The 23,060-nt window shown below is 42.9% G+C and overlaps 1 protein-coding gene across 2 annotated transcripts in view; it reads right to left on the bottom strand.

The window, feature by feature from the left end:
* The window catches only part of LOC115153240 (disintegrin and metalloproteinase domain-containing protein 12), a 150,241-nt gene extending 135,312 nt beyond the window's left edge, over positions 1–14,929 (bottom strand). For both annotated transcript variants that reach the window (XM_029698470.1, XM_029698471.1), the window contains exon 1: positions 14,462–14,929. In XM_029698470.1, the coding sequence (XP_029554330.1) occupies positions 14,462–14,570 (109 nt within the window). In that variant the 5' untranslated portion in view covers positions 14,571–14,929. The remainder of the gene's footprint in view (positions 1–14,461) is intronic.
* Positions 14,930–23,060: the final 8,131 nt, after the last annotated feature.

Below are 23,060 nucleotides of genomic sequence, written 5' to 3'. Positions count from 1 at the left end.
AGTGATAACTAAGTGGCTCGGGGAACAAAACATCGATATGTTGGGTCCATGGCCAGGAAACTACCCAGACCTTAATCCCATTGAGAACTTGTGGTCAATCCTCAAGAGGCGGGTGGACAAACAAAAACCCACAAATTCTGACAAACTCCAAGCGTTGATTATGCAAGAATGGGCTGCCATCAATTAGGATGTGGCCCAGAAGTTAATTGACAGCATGCCAGGGCGGATTGCAGAGGTCTTGAAAAAGAAGGGTCAACACTGCAAATATTGACTCTTTGCATCAACTTCATGTAATTGTCAATAGAAGCCTTTGACACTTATGAAATGCTTGTAATTATACTTCAGTATTCCATAGTAACATCTGACAAAAATATCTAAAGACACTGAAGCAGCAAACTTTGTGGAAATAAATATTTGTGTCATTCTCAAAACTTTTGGCCATGACTGTAAAATCGAAAATATATTTTTAGTTGTTTAACACTTTTTTTGGTTACTACATGATTCCATATGTGTTATTTCATAGTTTTGAGGTATTCACTATTATTATACAATGTAGAAAATAGTAAAAATAAAGACAAACCTTTGATTGAGTAGGTGTGTCCAAACTTTTGACTGGTTTCCAGCTACAATAGTCAAATCAAATCAAGTTTATTTGTCACGTGCGCTGAATACAACAGGTGTAGTAGACCTTACAGTGAAATGCTTACTTACAGGCTCCAGCCAATAATGCAAAAAAGGTGTTAAGTGAACAATAGGTAACTAAAGAAATAAAACAACATTAAAAGGACAGGCTATATACAGTAGCGAGGCTATAAACGTATCGAGGCTACATTCAGACACCGGTTAGTCAGGCTGATTGAGGTAGTATGTACGTGTAGATATGGTTAAAGTGACTATGCATATATGATGAACAGAGAGTAGCAGTAGTGTAAAAGAGGGGTTGGCGGGTGGTGGGTGGTGGGTGGGACACAATGCAGATAGCCCAGTTAGCCAATGTGCGGGAGCACTGGTTGGTCGACCCAATTGCGGTAGTATGTACATGAATGTATAGATAAAGTGCCTATGCATATATGATGAACAGAGTGTAGCATCAGCGTAAAAAGAGGGTTGGGGGGGGGGGGTACACAATGCAAATAGTCCGGGTAGCCATTTGATTACCTTTTCAGGAGTCTTATGGCTTGGGGGTTAAAACTGTTGAGAAGCCTTTTTGTCCTAGACTTGGCACTCCGGTACCACTTGCCATGCGGTAGTAGAGAGAACAGTCTATGACTGGGGTGGCTGGGGTCTTTGACAATTTTTAGGGCCTTCCTCTGACATCGCCTGGTGTAGAGGTCCTGGATGGCAGGCAGCTTAGCCCCAGTGATGTAGTGCCTTGCGGTCAGAGGCCGAGCAATTGCCGTACCAGGCAGTGATGCAACCAGTCAGGAAGCTCTCGATGTTGCAGCTGTAGAATCTTTTGAGGATCTCAGGACCATGCCAAATCTTTTTAGTTTCCTGAGGGGGAATAGGCTTTGCCGTGCCCTCTTCACGACTGTCTTGGTGTGTTTGGACCATTCTAGTTTATTGTTGACATGGACACCGAGAAACTTGAGGCTCTCAACCTGCTCCACTACAGCCCCGTCGATGAGAATGGGGGCGTGCTCGGTCCTCCTTTTCCTGTAATCCACAATCATGTCCTTAGTCTTGGCTACGTTGAGGGATGGCACCACACGGCCAGGTCTCTGACCTCCTCCCTATAGGCTGTCTCGTCGTTGTCTGTGATCAGGCCTACCACTGTTGTGTCGTCTGCAAACTTAATGATGGTGTTGGAGTCATGCCTGGCCATGCAGTTGTGGGTGAACAGGGAGTACAGGAGGGGACTGAGCACGCACCCCTGTGGAGCTCCAGTGTTGAGGATCAATGTCTACACTGTCTACACTGTATTTCTGATCTATGTGATGTTATTTTAATGGACCAAAAATGTGTTTTTCTTTAAAAAACAAGCACATTTCTAAGTGACCCCAAACTTTTGAACAGTCGTGTATATACAGTATGGCACACTGTATACTGTGTGATTGACTTCAAGCTGAGCGTGGGAAAGATATGGAACCCCCTCCAGTTTGTCAGTATCTCTCTCTATGCTCCCCCTCCTCACCTCTCCTCGATCATTATGGTCATCTGAGGTCCACACTGAGCATGCTCAGATTATAGCAGGCCCAGTGGGGTTCCTGTGTGGCCAAGAAGGAACTGAAGGGAACCCTGGCCCCTGGGAAGTTGGAGGGAGGAACAGAGGGAGGGAGTGAGGGAGAACTAAGGAGTGGTGATAAAGCCCTGCTATCATCAACGAGAGGCTCTGGGAACCACAACTCTACCAGTAAACACAGTGAGACTGTTGTTCTCTTCATGTTCTCTGAGCTCTACTGCTATGCATTAGGGGGGCTGGGGTTTTCTGTCTGGAAATGCCACCGGGAGACTGGATCATGGTGTGTTTGTGAGAAAGAAGTCTGAGATCTCAGGGCCTACAGCAGGGAACTACAGTGTCTATTTTCCCTATCATCTCAGCTGGAGAACTCATCACTCTCTGTCACTTTCTCTCTCTCTGGTTAATGGGACTGGGACTCTTTGAAGACAAGTCTAATGACAACGGCACATTTGCTTTTATTCCTGCATCAAACAAACTGTCAATAGACTGTGCTCCCAGCATGGCCCAAACTCTATGTATCCACTGTGGTTCATATCCTAACAAAATGAGACCAGGTGCGTGAAAACCGCGACAGCCAGTGTTTAACAGCGGCCACAGTTTGCGGCTAGAATGCAATTAAAAAAAACACTATAAAAGTAAGTCAAGCAGATGTCTTTTAATAAAGGTTTCAACACTAGCTCTTAACTCTGTTCCCCATCTTTATTCATGTGGTCCCTCTGATCTTACACACTGAAACTCTTGTTTATTATTTGGTGTTAATAAAGAGACGGATGAGAGGTTGTCTATGTGTGTGTGTGTGGTTGTGCATGCTTGTGGGAGGGTGCATGCAACATCTATCATCTCTCCCTCAACAGTACTCTGGAATCAGGGAAAATGTTGACATGCATGATCATTCTCATATGCTTGATCTTCCTCGGGAACACGTAGAATTATAAATAAAACCCTACGTTCCCATATGTTTTCTGGTGAGAATGTTGGTATGCCAACCACAGTCCAATTCCCATACTCCTTGACACAAAGAAAAATCAGTTGCACACTACATTCAAAAACCAAGTCTGCCTGGCAGCAACCCTATTATAGGCATACAAAAATAATAAGTAAATAAGTATTGTATTACTTGGGCTGCTTATGGTTTCTGAATACATTACCTTTCATTCACACCTGATATTTACAGTATATTTACAGTGTTCTAGTCACTCTTGAGGAACACGTAAAAATAGAGAGAGAGAAGAGAAATGTGCTGATAGATAAAGGGCAAGAGTCAGAACAAGAGAGAACAGAACAGTGGCTTTTTGCCAAGTTGGTTTCATTATCTCCTTAGCCTGCGATCAATGTCATATTACCCACAGTGCATTGAGGTGTTTCCTTGAGTACACCTCCCTAGCTGTACACACTTCTACTTACAGAACGTCAACAACCACCATTCTATATTTTGATCTACAGTTAGGGGAAAAAAGTATTTGATCCCCTGCTGATTTTGTACGTTTGCCCACTGACAAAGAAATGATCAGTCTATAATTGTAATGGTAGGTTTATTTGAACAGTGAGATACAGAATAACAACAAAAAAATCCAGAAAAACGCATGTCAAAAATGTTATAAAATGATTTGCATTTCAATGAGGGAAATAAGTATTTGACCCCTCTGCAAAACATGACTTAGTACTTGGTGGCAAAACCCTTGTTGCCAATCACAGAGGTCAGACGTTTCTTGTAGTTGGCCACCAGGTTTGCACTCCAAGTCATTAAGGTTTTGAGGCTGACGTTTAGCAACTCGAACCTTCAGCTCCCTCCACAGATTTTCTATAGGATTAAGGTCTGGAGACTGGCTCGGCCACTCCAGGACCTTAATGTGCTTCTTCTTGAGCCACTCCTTTGTTGCCTTGGCCATGTGTTTTGGGTCATTGTCATGCTGGAATACCCATCCACGACCCATTTTCAATGCCCTGGCTGAGGGAAGGAGGTTCTCACCCAAGATTTGATGGTACATGGCCCCGTCCATCGTCTCTTTGATGCGGTGAAGTTGTCCTGTCCCCTTAGCAGAAAAACACCCCCAAAGCATAATGTTTCCACCTCCATGTTTGACGGTGGGGATGGTGTTCTTGGGGTCATAGGCAGCATTCCTCCTCCTCCAAATACGGCGAGTTGAGTTGATGCCAAAGAGCTTCATTTTGGTCTCATCTGACCACAACACTTTCACCCAGTTGTCCTTTGAATCATTCAGATGTTCATTGGCAAACTTCAGACAGGCATGTACATGTGCTTTCTTGAGCAGGGGGACCTTGCGGGCGCTGCAGGATTTCAGTCCTTCATGGCGTAGTGTGTTACCAATTGTTTTCTTGGTGACTATGGTCCCAGCTGCCTTGAGATCATTGACAAGATCCTCCCATGTAGTTCTGGGCTGATTCCTCACCGTTCTCATGATCATTGCAACTCCACGAGGTGAGATCTTGCATGGAGCCCCAGGCCGAGGGAGATTGACAGTTCTTTTGTGTTACTTCCATTTGCGAATAATTGCACCAACTGTTGTCACCTTCTCACCAAGCTGCTTGGCGATGGTCTTGTAGCCCATTCCAGCCTTGTGTAGGTCTACAATCTTGTCCCTGACATCCTTGGAGAGCTCTTTGGTCTTGGCCATGGTGGAGAGTTTAGAATCTGATTGATTGATTGCTTCTGTGGACAGGTGTCTCTTATACAGGTAACAAGGTGAGATTAGGAGCACTCCCTTTAAGAGTGTGCTCCTAATCTCAGCTCATTACCTGTATAAAAGACACCTGGGAGCCAGAAATCTTTCTGATTGAGAGGGGGTCAAATACTTATTTCCCTCATTATAATGCAAATCAATTTATAACATTTTTGTCATGCGTTTTTCAGGATTTTTTTGTTGTTATTCTGTCTCTCACTGTTCAAATAAACCTACCATTACAATTATAGACTGATCATTTCTTTGTCAGTGGGCAAACGCACAAAATCAGCAGGGGATCAAATACTTTTTTCCCTTACTGTAGATAGAAAACATATTACCATTTTATTTGAAGGCTACAAACATTTCAGATATTCAATTGCCGATTACATCAATCTAACTTCAATGGTCTTTGAATGAAGAGCTATCTACTGAAGTCAATAGGGCTGCACCCATTCTGTTAGCACTAACAAAGGCCAATCAAATCCATTTTGTAGAATGTATCTTTTAACAGCCTGCGCTTCTAGCAGCAAAACCTTTAATGTCATTTCATCACTCTGAAAGTATAGTACTAAAGAACAAAGGCAGACCCATTTATAAGACAATTTTCCTTGTTAAAACTTTACTGTATCACTTTGCACACAATAAAAAACCCAGTCGTTGAAACAAATCCTATTAGAAATCCTACTCTTACACTAATAAAACCTATAGCTAGCGCTAGCTCTCTCCTCTGTGATGTCTATGATCAGTCAAATAAAATTGTATGTGTCACCTGCTTTGTAAACAACAGGTGTAGATGTGTGTGTGTGTGTTCATAGAGTCAGTGCAGGAGAGAGTGCAAAAAAGTGTATATGTGTAAGTATGTGTGGGTAGAGTCCAGTGCGTGTGCATATATGTCAGTGCAAGAGAGTTAGTGCGGAAAAGGGTCAATGCAGGTTGTCCGGGTAGCCATTGGATTTGCTACTTAGCAGGCTTGTTTAGCGGTCTTATGACTTAGGGGTAGAAGCTGTTCAGGTTCCTGTTGGTTCCAGAATTGGTGCACTGGTACCACTTGCCGTGTGAAAGCAGAGAGAACAGTCTTTGGCTTGGGTGGCTGGAGTCTTTGACAATTGTTTCCTCTGAAACCGCCATGTATAGAGGTCCTGGATGGCAGGGAGCTTGGACCCAGGGATGTACTGGGCCGTACTCACCACCCTCTGTAGCTCCGAGTGCCTTGTAGTTACCATACCAAGCGGTGATGCAGCCAATTAAGATGCTCTCAATGGTGCAGCTGTAGAACGTTTTGAGGATCTGAGGGCCCATGCCAAATCTTTTCAGCTTCCTGAGGGGGAAGAGGTGCTGTCGTTCCCTCTTCACAACTGTGTGGGTGTGTGTGGACCATGTTCAGTGATGTGGACACAGAGAAAGCTCTCGACCTGTTCAATTACAGCACCATCGCTGTGGATGGCGACGTGCTCGCCCCTCTGTTTCCTGTAGTCCACAATCAGTTTTTTTGTCTTGCTGACGTTGAGGGAGAGGTTGTTGTCCTGGCACCACACTGCCAGGTCTCTGACCTCCTCCCTACAGGCTGCCTCATCATTTTCATTGATCATTCCTACCACTGTTGGGTCGTCAGCAAACGTGGTGATGGTGTTGGAGTTGTGCGTGGCCACGCAGTTGTGGGTCAACAGGGAGTACAGGAGGGAACGACGCACACCCGATGATCATCGTGGCGTATGTGTTGTTGCATAACCTCACCGCCTGGGGGCACCACGTCAGGAAGTCCAGGATCCATTTGCAGAGGGAGGTGTTCAGTCCCAGGGTCCTGAGCTTGGTGATGAGCTTGGAGGGAAATATGGTTATGAAGGCTGAGCTGTAGTCAATGAACAGCATTCTTACATAGGTATTATTTTTGTCCAGATGAGTGAGGGCAGTGTGGAGTGCAATAGAGATTGCGTCATCTGTGGATCTGTTGGAGCAGTATGTGAATTAGAGTGGGTCCGGGGTGTCTGGGATAATAGTGTTGATGTGAGCCATGACCAACCTTTCAAAGCATTTCATGGCTATAGTTGTGAGTGCTATGGGGCGATAGTAATTTTGTCATTCCAGAAACAAGTCTTTCACCGTTGCCGCTTGTTATAGACCCCCCTCGGCTCCCAGTTGTGTCCTGGACACCATATGTGAATTGATCGCCCCCCATCTATATTCAGAGTTCGTACTGTTAGGTGACCTAAACTGGGACATGCTTAACACCCCGGCCATCCTACAATCTAAGCTAAATGCCCTCAATCTCACACAAATCATCAAGCAACCTACCAGGTACAACCCAAAATCTGTAACCATGGGCACCCTCTTAGATATCATCCTGACCAACCTTCCATCTACATACACCTCTGCTTTCTTCAACCAGGATCTAAGCGATCACTGCCTCATTGCCTGCGTGCGTACTGGGTCCACAGTCAAACGACCACCCCCCATCACTATCTAACGCTCGCTAAAACACTTCAGCGAGCAGGCCTTTCTAATTGACCTGGCCCGGGTATCCTGGAAGGATATTGACATCATCCCATCAGTAGAGGATGCCTGGTTGCTCTTCGAAAGTGCTTTACTCACATTAAAAAAATGTAGAACACAGGAACAAATATAGCCCTTGGTTCACCCCAGACTTGACTGCCCTTGACCAGCACAAAAACATCCTGTGGCGTTCTGCATTAGCATCGAATAGCCCCCGCGATTTGCAACTTTTCAGGGAAGTCAGGAACCAATATACTCAGTCAGTTAGGAAAGCTAAGGCTAGCTTTTTCAAACAGAAATTTGCTTCCTGTAGCACTAATTCCAAAAAGTTTTGGGACAGTGTAAAGTCCATGGAGAATAAGAGCACCTCCTCCCAGCTGCCCACTGCATTGAGGGTAGGAAACACTGTCACCACCGATAAATCTACGATAATCGATCATTTCAATAAGCATTTTTCCATGGCTGGCCATGCTTTCCACCTGGCTACCCCGACCCTGGCCAACATCTCAGCACCCCCTGCAGCACTACTCTATAGGGGTGGCACACGGTTCAATTCTCGGGCCGACTCTTTTCTCTGTATATATCAATGATGTCGCTTTAGCTGCGGGTGATTCTCTGATCCACCTCTACACAGATGACACCATTTAGTATACATCTGGCCCTTCTTTGGACACTGTGCTAACAAACCTCCAAACGAGCTTCAACGCCATACAACACTCCTTCCGTGGCCTCCAACTGCTTTTAAATGCTAGTAAAACTAAGTGCATGCTCTTCAACCCCATTGCTGCTCGCACCCGCCCGCCCAACTAGCATCACTACTCTGGACGGTTCTGACCTAGAATATGTGGACAACTACAAATACCTAGGTATCTGGTTAGACTGTAAACTCTCCTTCCAGACTCACATTAATAAGCATCTCCAATCCAAAATGAAATCTAGAATCGGCTTCCTATTTCACAACAAAGCCTCCTTCACTCATGCCGCCAAACATACCCTTGTAAAACTGTCTATCCTACCGATTCTTGACTTCGGCGATGTCATTTACAAAATAGCCCCCAACACTCTACTCAGCAAACTGGATGTAGTCTATCACAGTGCCATCCGTTTTATCACCAAAGCCCCATATACTACCCACCATTGCGACCTGTATGCTCTTGTTGGCTGGCCCTCACTACATATCCGTCGCCAAACCCACTGGCTCCAGGTCATCTATAAGTCTTTACTAGGTAAAGCCTAGTAAAGAGGCGCAATCCAGCAGCTACATTGCGCTGGTCATCCCCAAAGCCAACACTTACTTTGGCCGCCTTTCCTTCCAGTTCTCTGCTGCCAATGACTGGAACAAATTGCAAAAATCTCTAAAGCTGGAGTCTTATATCTCCCTCACTAACTTTAAGCATCAGCTGTCTGAGCAGCTTACTGATCACTGTACCTGTACACAGCCAATCTGTACATAGCACACCCGACTACCTCATCCCCATATTATTACTTACCCTCTTGCTCTTTTGCACCCCAGTATCTCTACTTGCACATCATCATCTGCATTTACATTTTAGTCATTTAGCAGACGCTCTTATCCAGAGCGACTTACAGTAGTGATTGCATACATTTCATTTCATGCATTTTTAATTTTTTTTGTACTGGCCCCCCGTGGGAATCAAACCCACAACCCTGGCGTTGCAAACACCATGCTGGCGTTGCAAACACCATGCTCTACCAACTGAGCCACAGGGAAGCCCACATTATCTGCACATCTATCATTACAGTATTAATGCTAAATTGTAATTATCTTCACCTCTAGGGCCTATTTATTACCTACCTCCCTACACTTCTACATTTGCACACACTGTACATAGATTTTTCTATTTTTCTTTATTTTGTGACTGTACGTTTGTTTATGTGTAACTCTGTGTTGTTTTTGTTGCGCTGCTTTGCTTTATCTTTGCCAGGTCACAGTTGTAAATGAGAACTTCTTCTCAACTGGCCTACCTGGTTAAATAAAGGTGAAAATAAAAATAAGTTTGGCCCCACAGCCTTGCGAATGTTAACCTGTTTAAAGTTCTTACTCACATCGGCTACAGAGAGTGAGATCACACAGTCGTCCAGAACAGCTGGTGCTCTCATGCATGGTTCAATGTAGCTTGCCTTGGAGCGAGCATAGAAGGCATATATTGTCTGGTAGAGCGTCAGAGCCGGCGTAGTAAGATTCGATCTTAGTTGATGCTTTGATTGTTTGATGGCTCGTCGGAGGTCGTAACTGGATTTCTTAGAAGTTTCCGGATTAGTGTACTGCTCCTTGAAAGCAGCAGTTCTAGCCTTTAGCTCAGTGCGGATGTTCCCTGTAATCCATGGCTTCTGGTTGGGGTATGTACGTATGGTCACTGTGCGGATGATGTCGTCGATGCACTTATTAATGAAGCCGGTGACTGATGTGGTAAACTCAATGTTTGATAAATCACGGAACATATTCCAGTCTGTGCTAGCGAAACAGTCCTGTTTATTAGCATCTGCATCATTGGACAACTTCCGTATTGAGTGCATCACTGGTACTTCCTGTTTGAGTAAAAGTGCTCTAGAGTTTTATTGTCTCTAGTTGCACAGGTGACATGCTGGTCAAAATTTGGTAAGATATATTTTAGTTTTCCTGCATTAAATTCACTGGCCACGAGAAACGCCGGCTCTGGCTGTGCATTTTCTTGTTTGCTTATGGTCCTATACAGGTCGTTGAGTGTGGTCTTAGTGCTAGTATCGGTTTATGGTGGTAAATAGACAACTTCCAAAAAACACTCTTGGTAAATAGTATAGTCTGCGACGTATCATGCGGTATTCTAACTCAGGTGAGGAAAAACATCATGCGGTATTCTAACTCAGGTGAGGAAAAACCTGAGACTTCCTTAACATTAGAGATTGCACACCAGCTGTTCTTGACAAAGAGACACCCCTCCTCCCTTCATCATACCCGAGTCTGTCGTCCGGTCTTGACGATGCATAGAAAAACTATATACAGTACATACAAAAGTATGTGGACACCCTTCTGTGGATTAAGCTATTTCAGCCACACCGGTTGCTGACAGGTGTATAAAATCGAGCACACAGCCATGCAATCTCTATAGACAAACATTGGCAGTAGAATGGCCTTACTGAAGAGCTCAGTGACTTTCAACGTGGCACCATCATAGGATGCCACCTTTCCAACAAGTCAGTTTCATCTGTTAAGGGAGATCCCTGAAGTGTGTGTGTGTGTGTGTACAGTATGTGTGAGTTAGGGTGGGGCTTCCTATGCCTGACGTGGTGGGTTAGTGGGATCTGCCTCCAGCAGGCACTCCCATCCCTCAGGAGCTTCAGAGGAATCCTTGGCATAGGAGCCACTTTCCAACCTGTTCTCTGCAGACCCAGGATTCTGCCTCTGAGCTCTGGGGATCCTATCATGGGGACCTGTGGATCCTGGCCTTCTATAACTGAAGGCCAGAATGGAGGAACACCTAACAGCCAGCTGTGGAGAAGCACGCTCCAGCTATCACCTCAGTGTCCCCAGCACAGGGGTTTTAGTACCTCTGCTCACCATCAAAAGCATTCTAAAGGTCAGTCCATAAAACTGACCAGGGTAAAATGGCTAGAATCTATAAAATAACGATTAAGATGTGTAGTTACACAGTCGTGACACAGCACTCTCTAGTGTTGATTAGTTTAAAAAATAAGTGACTGTAGGACATAATATTTCCCCTGCTCTGACAGCTACATTCAATGTCAGATTGTATTTTCCACAATCTTTGTGTCAAGTGTGTCACAAAGTACATAGCAGGTCATGTTAAGTGAGTGATGATGACACTGCCTAAACCAATAGTGACATGGTGCTTAGAAAGTCCTCAAAACTGCAACTGTCCCAATGACCCACCCACACACTGCATGTGTCTGTCAGTTCACTCTGCCGTGCACAATGAAGCCCTCTCCCCTCTCCTTCATTCTTTTCTTTACCTCTCAGTTGGCGTTTAGGCTCACCAAACATGGCCCCACTATTGGAACACCCCAGCATGAACCTCATTTTATGCATGCCTTATAAGGACATCCAATTGAGAAGACAGGCATCTAGCATGGCACCTCTCTCCATGAGTATACCTATAGAGGGCATAGGGTTCATGCCTCACACTGATAATGTCAAAAAGCACTCACTCTGAGTGCTTTTTGTCTGTGCCCAGTGTGGTCATCTGTTCTGCTGCTGTCCACTACAAAGAGATCTCAGGTTCGGGAATGCCTTCCTATCTCTGACTGCTAGCAATGTACTGCAGAACTATGGCTTTTGTTACTGGCTTTTTTATAAGAAACATTAATTATGTTTCGAGGAACTGTTTGCTGACTGACATTTGTGTAGACTTGAAAAAAGTATATTGTCAACCGAAACGTTCACTTAGAAATGTGTTTTTCTTATTTTTTTCTACAATGAGATTTGCGTGTTTGCAGATTATTTGGTGACTCATAACAAGTGTCTGTGTGTGTGTCAAGGGTGATTCAAAATGGACACACATGCGAGTGTGTTTTCTATATTCACTTGTGCAGTCATGTGTGCATGCATCTGTGTGTTGGGATGCATGTCAGGTTGTGTTTGTCTGTTAGCTCCCAGGGTGGTGCAGCAGCAGCGTCTGGCGAGCAGCAGGTAGCTAAATCACACAGACAACTTTAATGACCAATGGCAGCTAACAGAGAGAGACACTCATAACTGTTTCTCACAGTCCCAAAACGACAATAACTAATGCCAACATGTCCGCATAATGTCAAAGGCAGCCAATGAACTAGAGGGAGGGTGTGGCAACGGTGGCGGCCATCAGCCATCCCATAGCATTCTGAGGGGATACAAGAGTTACATCCAAGGAAACGGCGATGAGCGCTACACTCCTCAGAGAAAGAGTGTGTGTGTGCTTGTGCATGTGTGTGTGTGTGTGTCTCAGACTGTTTCTCTGTGTGACCATGTTTGTGTGGTCAGAGTAAAATCTTCTCTCCCTGGCCCTTCCTTACTATTTTTTGACACAACCAACGACATTATATCCCTTATAATGAATACAGTTTACCAGGGCAGCAGTCTGACTGAATATTTAATATCCTCAAATCTAATCAAGGTAATTCGGCTCCCTAGTCTAATTATATATTGAAGCCTGGATTAATCACAGGTTGTACACAACCTTGTTTAAATCTATGTAGACTAATAGGAATAAACATGATTAAGAGTTTATCGGTCTGAAATGAAACCGACATTCACTACGATGCTATTTTCAAAGTAGACCGATTACCCAATCATCTTTGTTGTTTGACAACCCTGTAGTTACACAGTAATTAGGATAACTTCACTCCTCTAGCCCTACAGCATGTGATTATGGTTTAGCAACCAAATTCATATTTTCTCTGGATTGACAGTCCATCTTTTCTGGGAGGTCTGGGAGACTCCAACTCCTTTAACAATCACCATTGAACACACAGTAGGATCTTACAGCCTCTATGGAAATGAAATATATGAACTGGGATAAGAATCCAGAATGGCATTGAGTCTGAACTATCCTTTCAGTTCTCTCCAAATTGCCGGTGAGAAGGTGAAGATTCTCGAACTATCACCTATTGAACAAGTTCTACGAGACCTTGAATCTTTACCTCCCTGCTACAGCCCACACATGACTATACAAATGACACATCAGTATCTCATTATAAGAGTAGAGCACGTCCAATATTTTGATGATGAAGACATTCCAACTACATGGTCTATCCTGCAATTTAAATTCATAAGTGGAGAGATCTCAGTCGATGTCCTGCTGACATCAAAGCAAGGTTTTGCAGTATTTCAATACACACCATTCTCAAACTATTTTACATCCTGTTTAGAGTCATGCAGGACCAGAGTGTAACCTTTGTAGGTTTCTAAAATATATTCTGGTGTAATGGCCTTTTCACAGAGTGCAGCAGATGGAACGATAACACTGTCATTATCATTCCTCTCTTCTGTAATGAGGAGATGATGGAGAAACCATTTATATGTCATGAATAAACTAGGCTATAAGAGGTGTTATGAAACATAGGCCTATCCTAACCCATCTAAATCCCTACACTCACTAATGTTATGTTTCATGGAGAGACCATAGAAGTGGCTCAAACACAATTCCACCCAGGTTACCAAATACCCACTACAAAACTCTTTATCCTAACAGTTTCTTAACTTCGTACTCCCTCTGTACCACTGACTGAGTCAGAAAAGCTCTACTCAAGAGGGTGGGAGATGGAGGATAATAGCTGTTCTGAGGCCAGTCCCTGTGGCTAAATCCAGCTGACAGGCTGAGTGTTCACAGATGCCAGAGGCTCTCACTAGATCCTCTCTCTGATCAAAGAACGCATCTCAAGTGTAATATTATCAACAATGTACAGTGTTTTAGCAATGTGCAAATAGTTGTTGTATGAATACTAGGGGAAGAGAAATAAAAATATAAATATTGGTGGTATTTACAATGTTGTTTGTGCTGCACTGGTTGGCCTTCTCTCTCTGTGCGCTCTTTCTCTCCCTCTCTGTCTGTCAGTCTCTCACTCGCTCTGTATGTCTCCCTGTCACACACAGATTCGATTTTTTTTCTCTCACTCGCACATACTGTACAGTAATCACTCATGAATATTTAATTCTTCATTTTGGTTTATGTATTTCTGTAATCTGAACATACAGCACTGCTGTCTAGTCTGTCGGACTTTCCTGCTATTGTCTTATTTTACTGTGCAGGAAACAGTAGCTACAGGATGCACCACATTAACAAACCTCTCTCTCCCTCCCTCCCTCTCTACCTCTAACACACACACACACACACACACGCACACACACACACATTTGTATTACATTTGGCCAAATAGAGACACAGGAAAAACGGTTTGTTTTTTGAAGTGGAATTACTCACATCTGCATATTTTTACATTTGTTGCCTGTGATTTTTGCATTAATGGATCATTTAGATAAAATAGCTGAATTAAGGTTGATTCCGTTTTCATCTATTTAGACTGACGTTGACAGACATTTGGTACACACTGTAAACTGTATATAGTGCAAAGAATAAAACTGTCAGCATTGCTAATTGATATAGAGACTTACCGTTATGTAAATTCAGAAGTGTGTTGTCTGTATTGCCCGTTGCAGCGGACATGGACAAGACATAAAAAGCAATCAGAAATGCAAAGTTATTCCAACTCCAGTTTGTCATGTTGCCCGGTTTTGGGGAAAATGTGTTTGGATTGTATTACGGAAACGACACGACCATACTATGCTGTCCACGATTGATTGACAGGATGCGGGATGCAAAGCAGTAGCCTAGAGTCGGATCAGGTACGAAACTCCTCAGAACTGGACCACGAAAGAGGAGCTGTCAAACTTTTTATCCAAGCATGTTGAAATCCCTGCATGCTGCGCTCAATAACTTGGCAATTATGTCTCCAAGACATTGAGAAGTGAGTTTGAAAAATGAAAAGGAAAAGTAGGCCGGAGCGACAGAAAACAGAGATAGCCTACATAAGAAGTCTGATTCACGAGACCAGCGTACTCTTTTACATCGGAGCCGCTACACTCTTCTCCTCCACAATGAGGGAGAAGCTATGAACACGCATGATGCCCAATTGATGACGTGTATCGCGCAGCTGAGAGTCGAGTGGAGAAAATCTATCTCCCTCCAGCAGGTGGCGTTTTTTGTTGTTTCGCCCAACAAGCAAGGAGTTTTCTGTGGAGGTCAGAGAGAGTGTCGAATTTGGATACATTTCAATAATTTTTCCAAATATTGAACAACTTGTTGCGTTGTGACCACAGACATATAATTCATAGAAGGATTTTGGAATATGTAAACATGGCAATTTGACTGTTAAATGAAAGATTCACGCATTTTGAATGTTATATCGTATTTGTGCATCTCTGAGCGATGTTCTATATCGATTCCTGGGTCATTTCATGTTTTCAGGTGTATCTGAGCTATTCGCCGTTCAAGCAGGCAGAATAGCTCTAATACAGCCGGTATAACGAGTTTTCCATCATGCTATTTTGTATGCTCCAAAAATATTGGGAAATTATATTTTATACTAATACAATTGCTCAGATAAATAGATTTAGTTTAACAAGTAATACATTTTTTCTTTGAAAAGTAGGGGTCAAAATGAAATATTCTTCTCAATAAAGTATTCAGAAGTTTAGTATTTGGTCCCATATTTCTAGCACGCAATGACTACATCAAGCTTTGTGACTACAAACTTGTTGGATGCATTTACTGTTCATTTTGGTTGTGTTACTGATTATTTTGTGCCCAATAGAAATTAATGGTAAATCATTGGTAATGGTGAGAGGTTAGCATGTCTTGGGGGTATGATCTTTGACCCTATGTAACTTTCTCACTCATCATTATTATGAGTTATCATCATTAATTATATGCATAATCATGGTAGCATCCACATTAATGGCCCAGTTAGTGTGCCCCCTCTGCGAAATACGTCTGACAGATATTCTTTTATAAATAATAATTCTGATAAAATGTGGGCTTAAACATTTATTTTAGTAATTAATCCCCCCCCCCCCCCACCACACACACACACACAAAAAGGACAAATCTGAGGGGGGTATGTGCGCCTGATGCTGCTGGGTATGTGCGCTTGATGCTGCTCCTGCACGTTTCTCTGGACTGTGTGCGCTGTGTGATAAACGGGCAGATGTTGCTTAGTAGGAGTCAGTTCTAATAAATCTCCATGGCTCAAGTGTCTGCAAATCAAATTAAGGAAACAATGCCAATCCGGGACAAATGTCCTACTCTTTGCTACACTACAAAATACTTTTTTTTAAATTACTATTTCTGTTGTTTATTGTATTTTAATTCGTGTTACTTATTTTAATATTCAAATGTAAGTTGTACTCACAATTCAGCATGTTTCCTATGCTTGTACAATGTTCTGTTGAAAAACAGTTTAAAACTATTCTCTCTCTAATTTGATCCTTTTTGACTCAACACATTTTAATATATTTGGAATATATTTGCTTTTCCTATAAATATTGACTGTCTTTTTTGTAAAATCTCTCCTTGATTCCTCTTATCTACACTGTACAAAAATATTAACACAACATTTAAAGTGTTGGTCCCATATCTCATGAGCCGAAATAAAAAATCCCCAAAATCACAAAAAATCGTATTTCTCTCAAATTATGTGCACAACAATGTTTACATCCCTGTTAGTGAGCATTTCTCCTTAGCCAAGATAATCCATTTACTGTACCTGACAGGTGTAGCATATCAATAAGCTGATTAAACAGCATGATCATTACACAGATGCACCTTGTGCTGGGTGCAATTCAAGGCCACTTTAAAATGTGCAGTTTTGTCACACAACATAATGCCACAGATGTCTCCAGTTTTGAGGGAGCGTGCAATTGGCATGCTGACTGCAAGAATATCCACCAGAGCTGTTGCCAGAGAATTTAATGTTAATCTATCTACCATAAGCTGCCTCCAATGTTGTTTTAGAGATTTTGGCAGTATGTCCAACCGGTCTCACAACCGCAGACCAGGTGTACAGTAACCACACCAGCCAAGGACCTCCACACCAGGCTTCTTCACCTGTGGGATCGTCTGAGCGGGGTGGGGGGGTGGGGGGGGGGGGCTGAGGAGTATTTATTTCTGTATTACAGCCCCTTTGTGGGGATAAACTCATTCTGATTGGCTGGGCCTGGCTCCCCAGTGGGTGTGCCTGCCAAGTGGCTAAGGAGTGGGCCCATGTTCTCCAAGGCCCACCCATAGCTGCACCCCTGCCCAGTCATGTGAAATCCATAGATTTAGGCCTAATGAATTCATTTCAATTGACTGATTTCCTTATATGAACTGTAATTCAGAAAAATCTTTGAAATTGTTGCATGTTGCGTTTATATTTTTGTTCAGTATATTTTACATTTTGTACCTCTGTATGTCTTTCTGCTGGGAACCTTTTTCTACCTACCTTAGAATTAATCTTAGAATAGTAATTTGGTTGGTATATTTGTCCTATTTCACACACGTACACGTGTTTATTACACGCATGTGTGAATTGGAAATGTGGTCACTCAGAGAGTGGGGTCTCAGCCAGGGTCAGCCATTGTCAACAACGACCCTGGAGAAATTAGGGTTAAGTGCCTTGCTCAAGGGCACAGCAACAGATTTGAACTATCGACCTGCTGCCAGAATACACTGTATTCTCATTAAATGCTTCAGCTTGTTCTCTACTGTTGTATCGCCCACACAATATGCATTTTCGGTTATTTAAAAAAATTAAAATAAATGTACCCCCTTTTTTCTCCCCAATTGGTAGTAGTTACAGTCTTGTCTCATCACTGCAACTCCCACACAGACTCAGGAGAGGCGAAGGTCGAGAGCCATGCATCCTCCGAAACACTAGCAGCACTTCTTCTTGACACAATGCACATCCAACCCGGAAGCCAGCCGCACCAATGTGTCAGAGCAAACACTGTACACCTGACGACCTGGTCAGCATGCACTGTGCACGGCCTGCCACAGGAGTCACTAGTGCACGATGAGACAAGGATATCCCTGCCGGCCAAACCCTCCCTAACAACGCTGGGCCAATTGGGCGTCACCACATGGACCTCCCGGTCGTGGCCGGCTGCGACAGTGCCTGGGCTCGAACCCAGAGTCTCTGGTGGCACAGCTAGCACTGTGATGCAGTGCCTTAGACCACTGCGCCACCCGGGAGGCCTGCATTTTCTGTTATTGATCAATAATCTTTAATCAGCTTGACTCAGACTTAACAGTAGTGACTCAAAGGAACACATCTGCTCTGTCTCCAGGATGGAAGATTAGAATTAAAAGCCATAGTCGTCCCAGACAGTAGGCTATATGATCCGGAGTATGTTGCTCTGTGCTCTTGAGAGATATAGGCATCCCTCTCCTCATAATGTATAGGCTGTCAGTCTATGCTGAGCCACTGGAACAGGGGTAATTCGCTTATGGCTACAGAAAGTCATTCCGAAGAGAAGGTCAGTTCTATCAATACACTGGTTTGTGGGTGTCATTAAAGTAACCCGTTTAGCCTAAAGGCGCATTTAGGCGCTCTATGGAATATACATGAATAGTTGCACTGTTATTTTCTGCCTGTGTCTCACATAGTTGCATAATGCCATAATTCTCTGTTACAAAGGCCTCATACAGTATGAAGATGTGGTCAGTCTCTTGCTGTACTGTACATGACACTTTATCCTATGCAAATGTGTCCTGGAATTTTGTTTAGCTGCCTGTCTCCAGTTTCGCATGTAATCTTTTTGGTTGTGTTCTCTACCCTCCAACTTATAGCATGATGAGTCTTCTCACCATGAAGGTGGATATGGACTATTTCCGACATATTCCTTACACTACCCCCTAACCATGGAGATTGCTTTATGCTTTTCCTAGCATGTTCAAATACGCGTCTCCGTACACATGAACATCGGTCCTGTTAATCTCTGTCATGTCAGTCGCGTTTACAAGCTAGTTGTACTCTGAGTCTGAAGTCCCTCGCTTTAATCTGATGTCTCAGCTCTGATTACGATGTCATCTTCTGGGTTTGTCGTCAAAGACCTCGACGACAAAGGGCCCTTTCACAGACGCTCCCTGTCTCCCGAGTTCCATTAGCTGGGAATTTCAGCATTCCGGATGGGAGGCTCCACAAGCCCCAATGCTGACCTAAAGTCAATGACGGCTGACTCTCTCTCAGCTCTCCACATCTCAGACACAGATGAATGACAAGTTAAGATGATTTTGTCTTCACCAATGTTCCCACCCAACACATGTTAAACTCTGAAATACCATAGGTGGGAGAATTATTACATTTGAAGTTCACTGAATTTTTGTGAACATCTTTACTATAACCATTAAATCATTCAGTGATAGAAAGCCAAAACATATACATTTGCTGATAAACCCAACCATTTCGTTGCGCTCACAGTTGCCTATATTTCAACGGCCAACACCTTATAGGCCTACAACATTTATCTTCCAATGATTTTCCACTGAGAATGTCATATCTAATTAAAAACATGACCATGACTAACTCTGCAGCAGTGTAAATTGGTCTCTAGCTGGCTAAATATAAAACATTTCTTAGAGAAAAACTTGAATTTGCTTTGGTTGAAATTTTCAGTTACAGTATGTCAACTGAGGTGGACACTTTCAAAGTATGAGGACTAGAGTGGGCAGTGTATGTCATCTTTACAGAACCTCAATTATCCTTGCAGGTTTCCACAATACCTCATGGCCCTGGCCTTCAGACTGTACACATATAATGTGGTTCGATACAAAACAGGATGATTCAACCATGTCAATTCCATTACCATTACAAAGTGAATACATTTCAGTCTGTATGGAGAGAACAACAATCATTCCAGTGTATTCCTCTCTCAGATGTATACACCGTAAGCGATCATGTCAGGAGCTTGGATAGTCTTTTAAATACTATGAAGTTAACGTGGATATTAAAAGCTCTGAGAGGCAGTCAACATGCAAGTTTGAATAAAAATTGTGGTACGAGCATGAGCAGTGTGCAGGTTTGTCTTTTTTTTAAGTAACTACATTATTCTCACACACCTGCAACAAGAATTCAGCAGTGTGAGAGTTAAAAAAATATGTTTTTATTTATTTATGTACATATAAAATCAAGGTATGCTGTAGGTATGGCAACAACAATTGACATCAAATATTTATATGTCGATTAAAAAAAAAAAAGTTTTTTAAACTTCGGGAAGACAGAAGTAACTTTGTTTTACATTTTTGTTTTTACAGCTTTTTAAGTTACAGTTGAAGTCGGAAGTTTACATACACAGACTATAGAACAGACTATAGTTTTGGCAAGTCGTTTAGGACATCTACTTTGTGCATGAAACAAGTCATTTTTCCAACAACTGTTTAAAGACAGATTATTTCACTTATAACTCACTGTATCACAATTCCAGTGGGTCAGAAGTTTACATACACTAAGTTGACTGTGCCTTTAAACAGCTTGGAAGATTCCAGAAAATGATGTCATGGCTTTAGAAGCTTCTGATAGGCTAATTGACATCATTTGAGTCAATTGGAGGTGTACCTGTGGATGTATTTCAAGGCCTACCTCCAAACTCAGTGCCTCTTTGCTTGACATCATGGGAAAATCAAAAGAAATCAGCCAAGACCTCAGAAAAAAAATTGTAGACCTCCACAAGTCTGGTTCATCCTTGGGAGCAATTTCCAAACACCTGAAGGTACCAAGTTCATCTGTACAAAGAATAGTATGCAAGTATAAACACCACGGGACCACGCAGCCGTCATACCTCTCAGGAAGGAGATGCGTCCTGTCTCCTAGAGATTAATGTACTTTGGTGCGAAAAGTGCAAATCAATCCCATAACAACAGCAAAGGACCTTGTGAAGACGCTGGAGGAAACAGGTACAAAAGTATCTATATCCACAGTAAAACAAGTCCTATATCGACATAACCTGAAAGGCCACTCTGCAAGGAAGAAGCCACTGCTCCAAAACCGCCCGACTACGGTTTCCAACTGCACATGGGGACAAAGATGGTACTTTTTGGAGAAATGTCCTCTGGTCTGATGAAACAAAAATAGAACTGTTTGGCCATAATGACCATGGTTATGTTTGGAGGAAAAAGGGGGAGGCTTGCAAGCCAAAGAACACCATCCCAACCGTGAAGCACAGGGGTGACAGCATCATATTGTGGGGGTGCTTTGCTGCAGGAGGGACTGGTGCACTTCACAAAATAGATGGCATCATGAGGAAGACAATTATGTGGATATATTGAAGCAACATCTCAAGACATCAGTCAGGAAGTTAAAGCTTGGTCGCAAATGGGTCTTCCAAATGGACAAAGACCCCAAGCATACTTCCAAAGTTGTGACAAAATAGCTGAAGGACAACAAAGTCAAGGTATTGGAGTGGCCATCACAAAGCCCTGACCTCAATCCTATAGAACATTTGTGGGCAGAACGGAAAAGCATGTGCGAGCAAGGAGGTCTACAAATCTGACTCAGTTACACAAGCTCTGTCAGGAGGAATGGGCCAAAATTCACCCAACTTATTGTGGGAAGCTTGTGGAAGGCTACCCGAAACTATTGACCGAAGTGAAACAATTTAAAGGCAATGCTACCAAATACTAATTGCGTGTATGTAAACTTCTGACTCACTGGGAATGCGATGAAATAAATAAAAGCTGAAATAAATCATTCTCTACTATTATTCTGACATTTCACATTCTTCAAATAAAGTGGTGATCCTAACTGACCTAAGACAGGGAATATTTACTACGATTAAATGTCAGGAATTGTGAAACACTGAGTTTAAATGTATTTGGCTAAGGTGTATGTAAACTTCTGACTTCAACTGTATACATTTGAATACATGTTTATATGCATGGCCTTTTTTACCCAGTAGTTACATAGCAAAAAATATTATTTTTTTGATATACATTGAATATTAAGTGAGTATGAATAAGGTCATGAATCCTAGGAGGATGAGAGTGAACTAAGTGAGTTGAAGGTTTAGCAGTGAATAACTCAAGTTTGTCCTCATTCAACTCTTCAGGATCTGGTCAAGAAGTTTCTGCAAATCCACAAACAAAGCAATTAGAAATCAAAGCCAGGTAAATACACAAATCCCCAGCTAGATGTTCTTTCAATCTTCTATAAGCAGCTGTAGTTCAAACGGGACAGATTCCTCCCTTTAAATTGGCTTTCACTTCCATCAACTGTCTGTCCCCTGAGAAATTCCAGTGGGGGAATAAATATAACCTGCTATCTGGCCAAACAGCCCACAATGCTATCACTCTCCTCTTATGCTGGAGTAATCTCACTATTTTGCCCTTCTATGTCCTAGGATTTGCAAACAGACACTTCCGGAAGTAAAAACAAAATTCCCCTAATAAATTGAAAATTGCTCATTGTTTTCTATGAGGATTTTTCATTTCATGAACTCCCTGAATTACCAACTGAATTTATACAACTGTTGCTCCTGGACCAGCATACTGCTGATCTGAAATGATGCATCAACATTTCAGGCATTTCAGACCATCAGTATACTTCTAGATTAGCCCATGTAATAAAAATGAGAGGCGAAGGATCAGGCGCCATAACAGAGAGTAACCAGAAATTATAAAGGAAAAACCACCCACGTCGTGGACACCGACGTCTTGCTCCCAGACAAGTTGAGGATAACACATTGCCGCCAACACGGGCCGCTCCTGAGGGCTGTGAGCTCTCATTCTCCGTGACCGACGTGAGTAAGACATTTAAGCGTGTTAACCCTCGCAGGGCTGCCGGCCCAGACAGCATCCCCAGCCACGTCCTCAGAGCATGCGCAGACCAGCTGGCTGGAGTGTTTACAGACATATTCAATATCTCACTATCCCAGTCTGCTATCCCCACTTGCTTCAAGATGTCCACCATTGTTTCTGTACCCAAGAAGCGAAGGTAACTGAACTAAATGACTATCGCCACGTAGCACTCACTTCTGTCATCATGAAGTATTTTGAGAGGCTCATTTATGATCATATTACCTCCACCTTACCCGACACCCTAGATGCATTTGCATACCGCCCCAATAGATCCAAGGATAATGCAATCGTCATTGCACTGCACACTGCCCTATCTCATCTGGACAAGAGGAATACCTATGTATGAATGCTGTTCATTGACCAAAGCTCAGCCTTCAACACCAT

This window comes from Salmo trutta, chromosome 18 (assembly GCF_901001165.1).
Source record: "Salmo trutta chromosome 18, fSalTru1.1, whole genome shotgun sequence".
Taxonomy (NCBI): Eukaryota; Metazoa; Chordata; class Actinopteri; order Salmoniformes; family Salmonidae; genus Salmo; species Salmo trutta.
The sequence above is the reverse complement of the archived record's forward strand: the minus strand, read 5'-3'. Positions and strand labels throughout refer to the sequence as shown.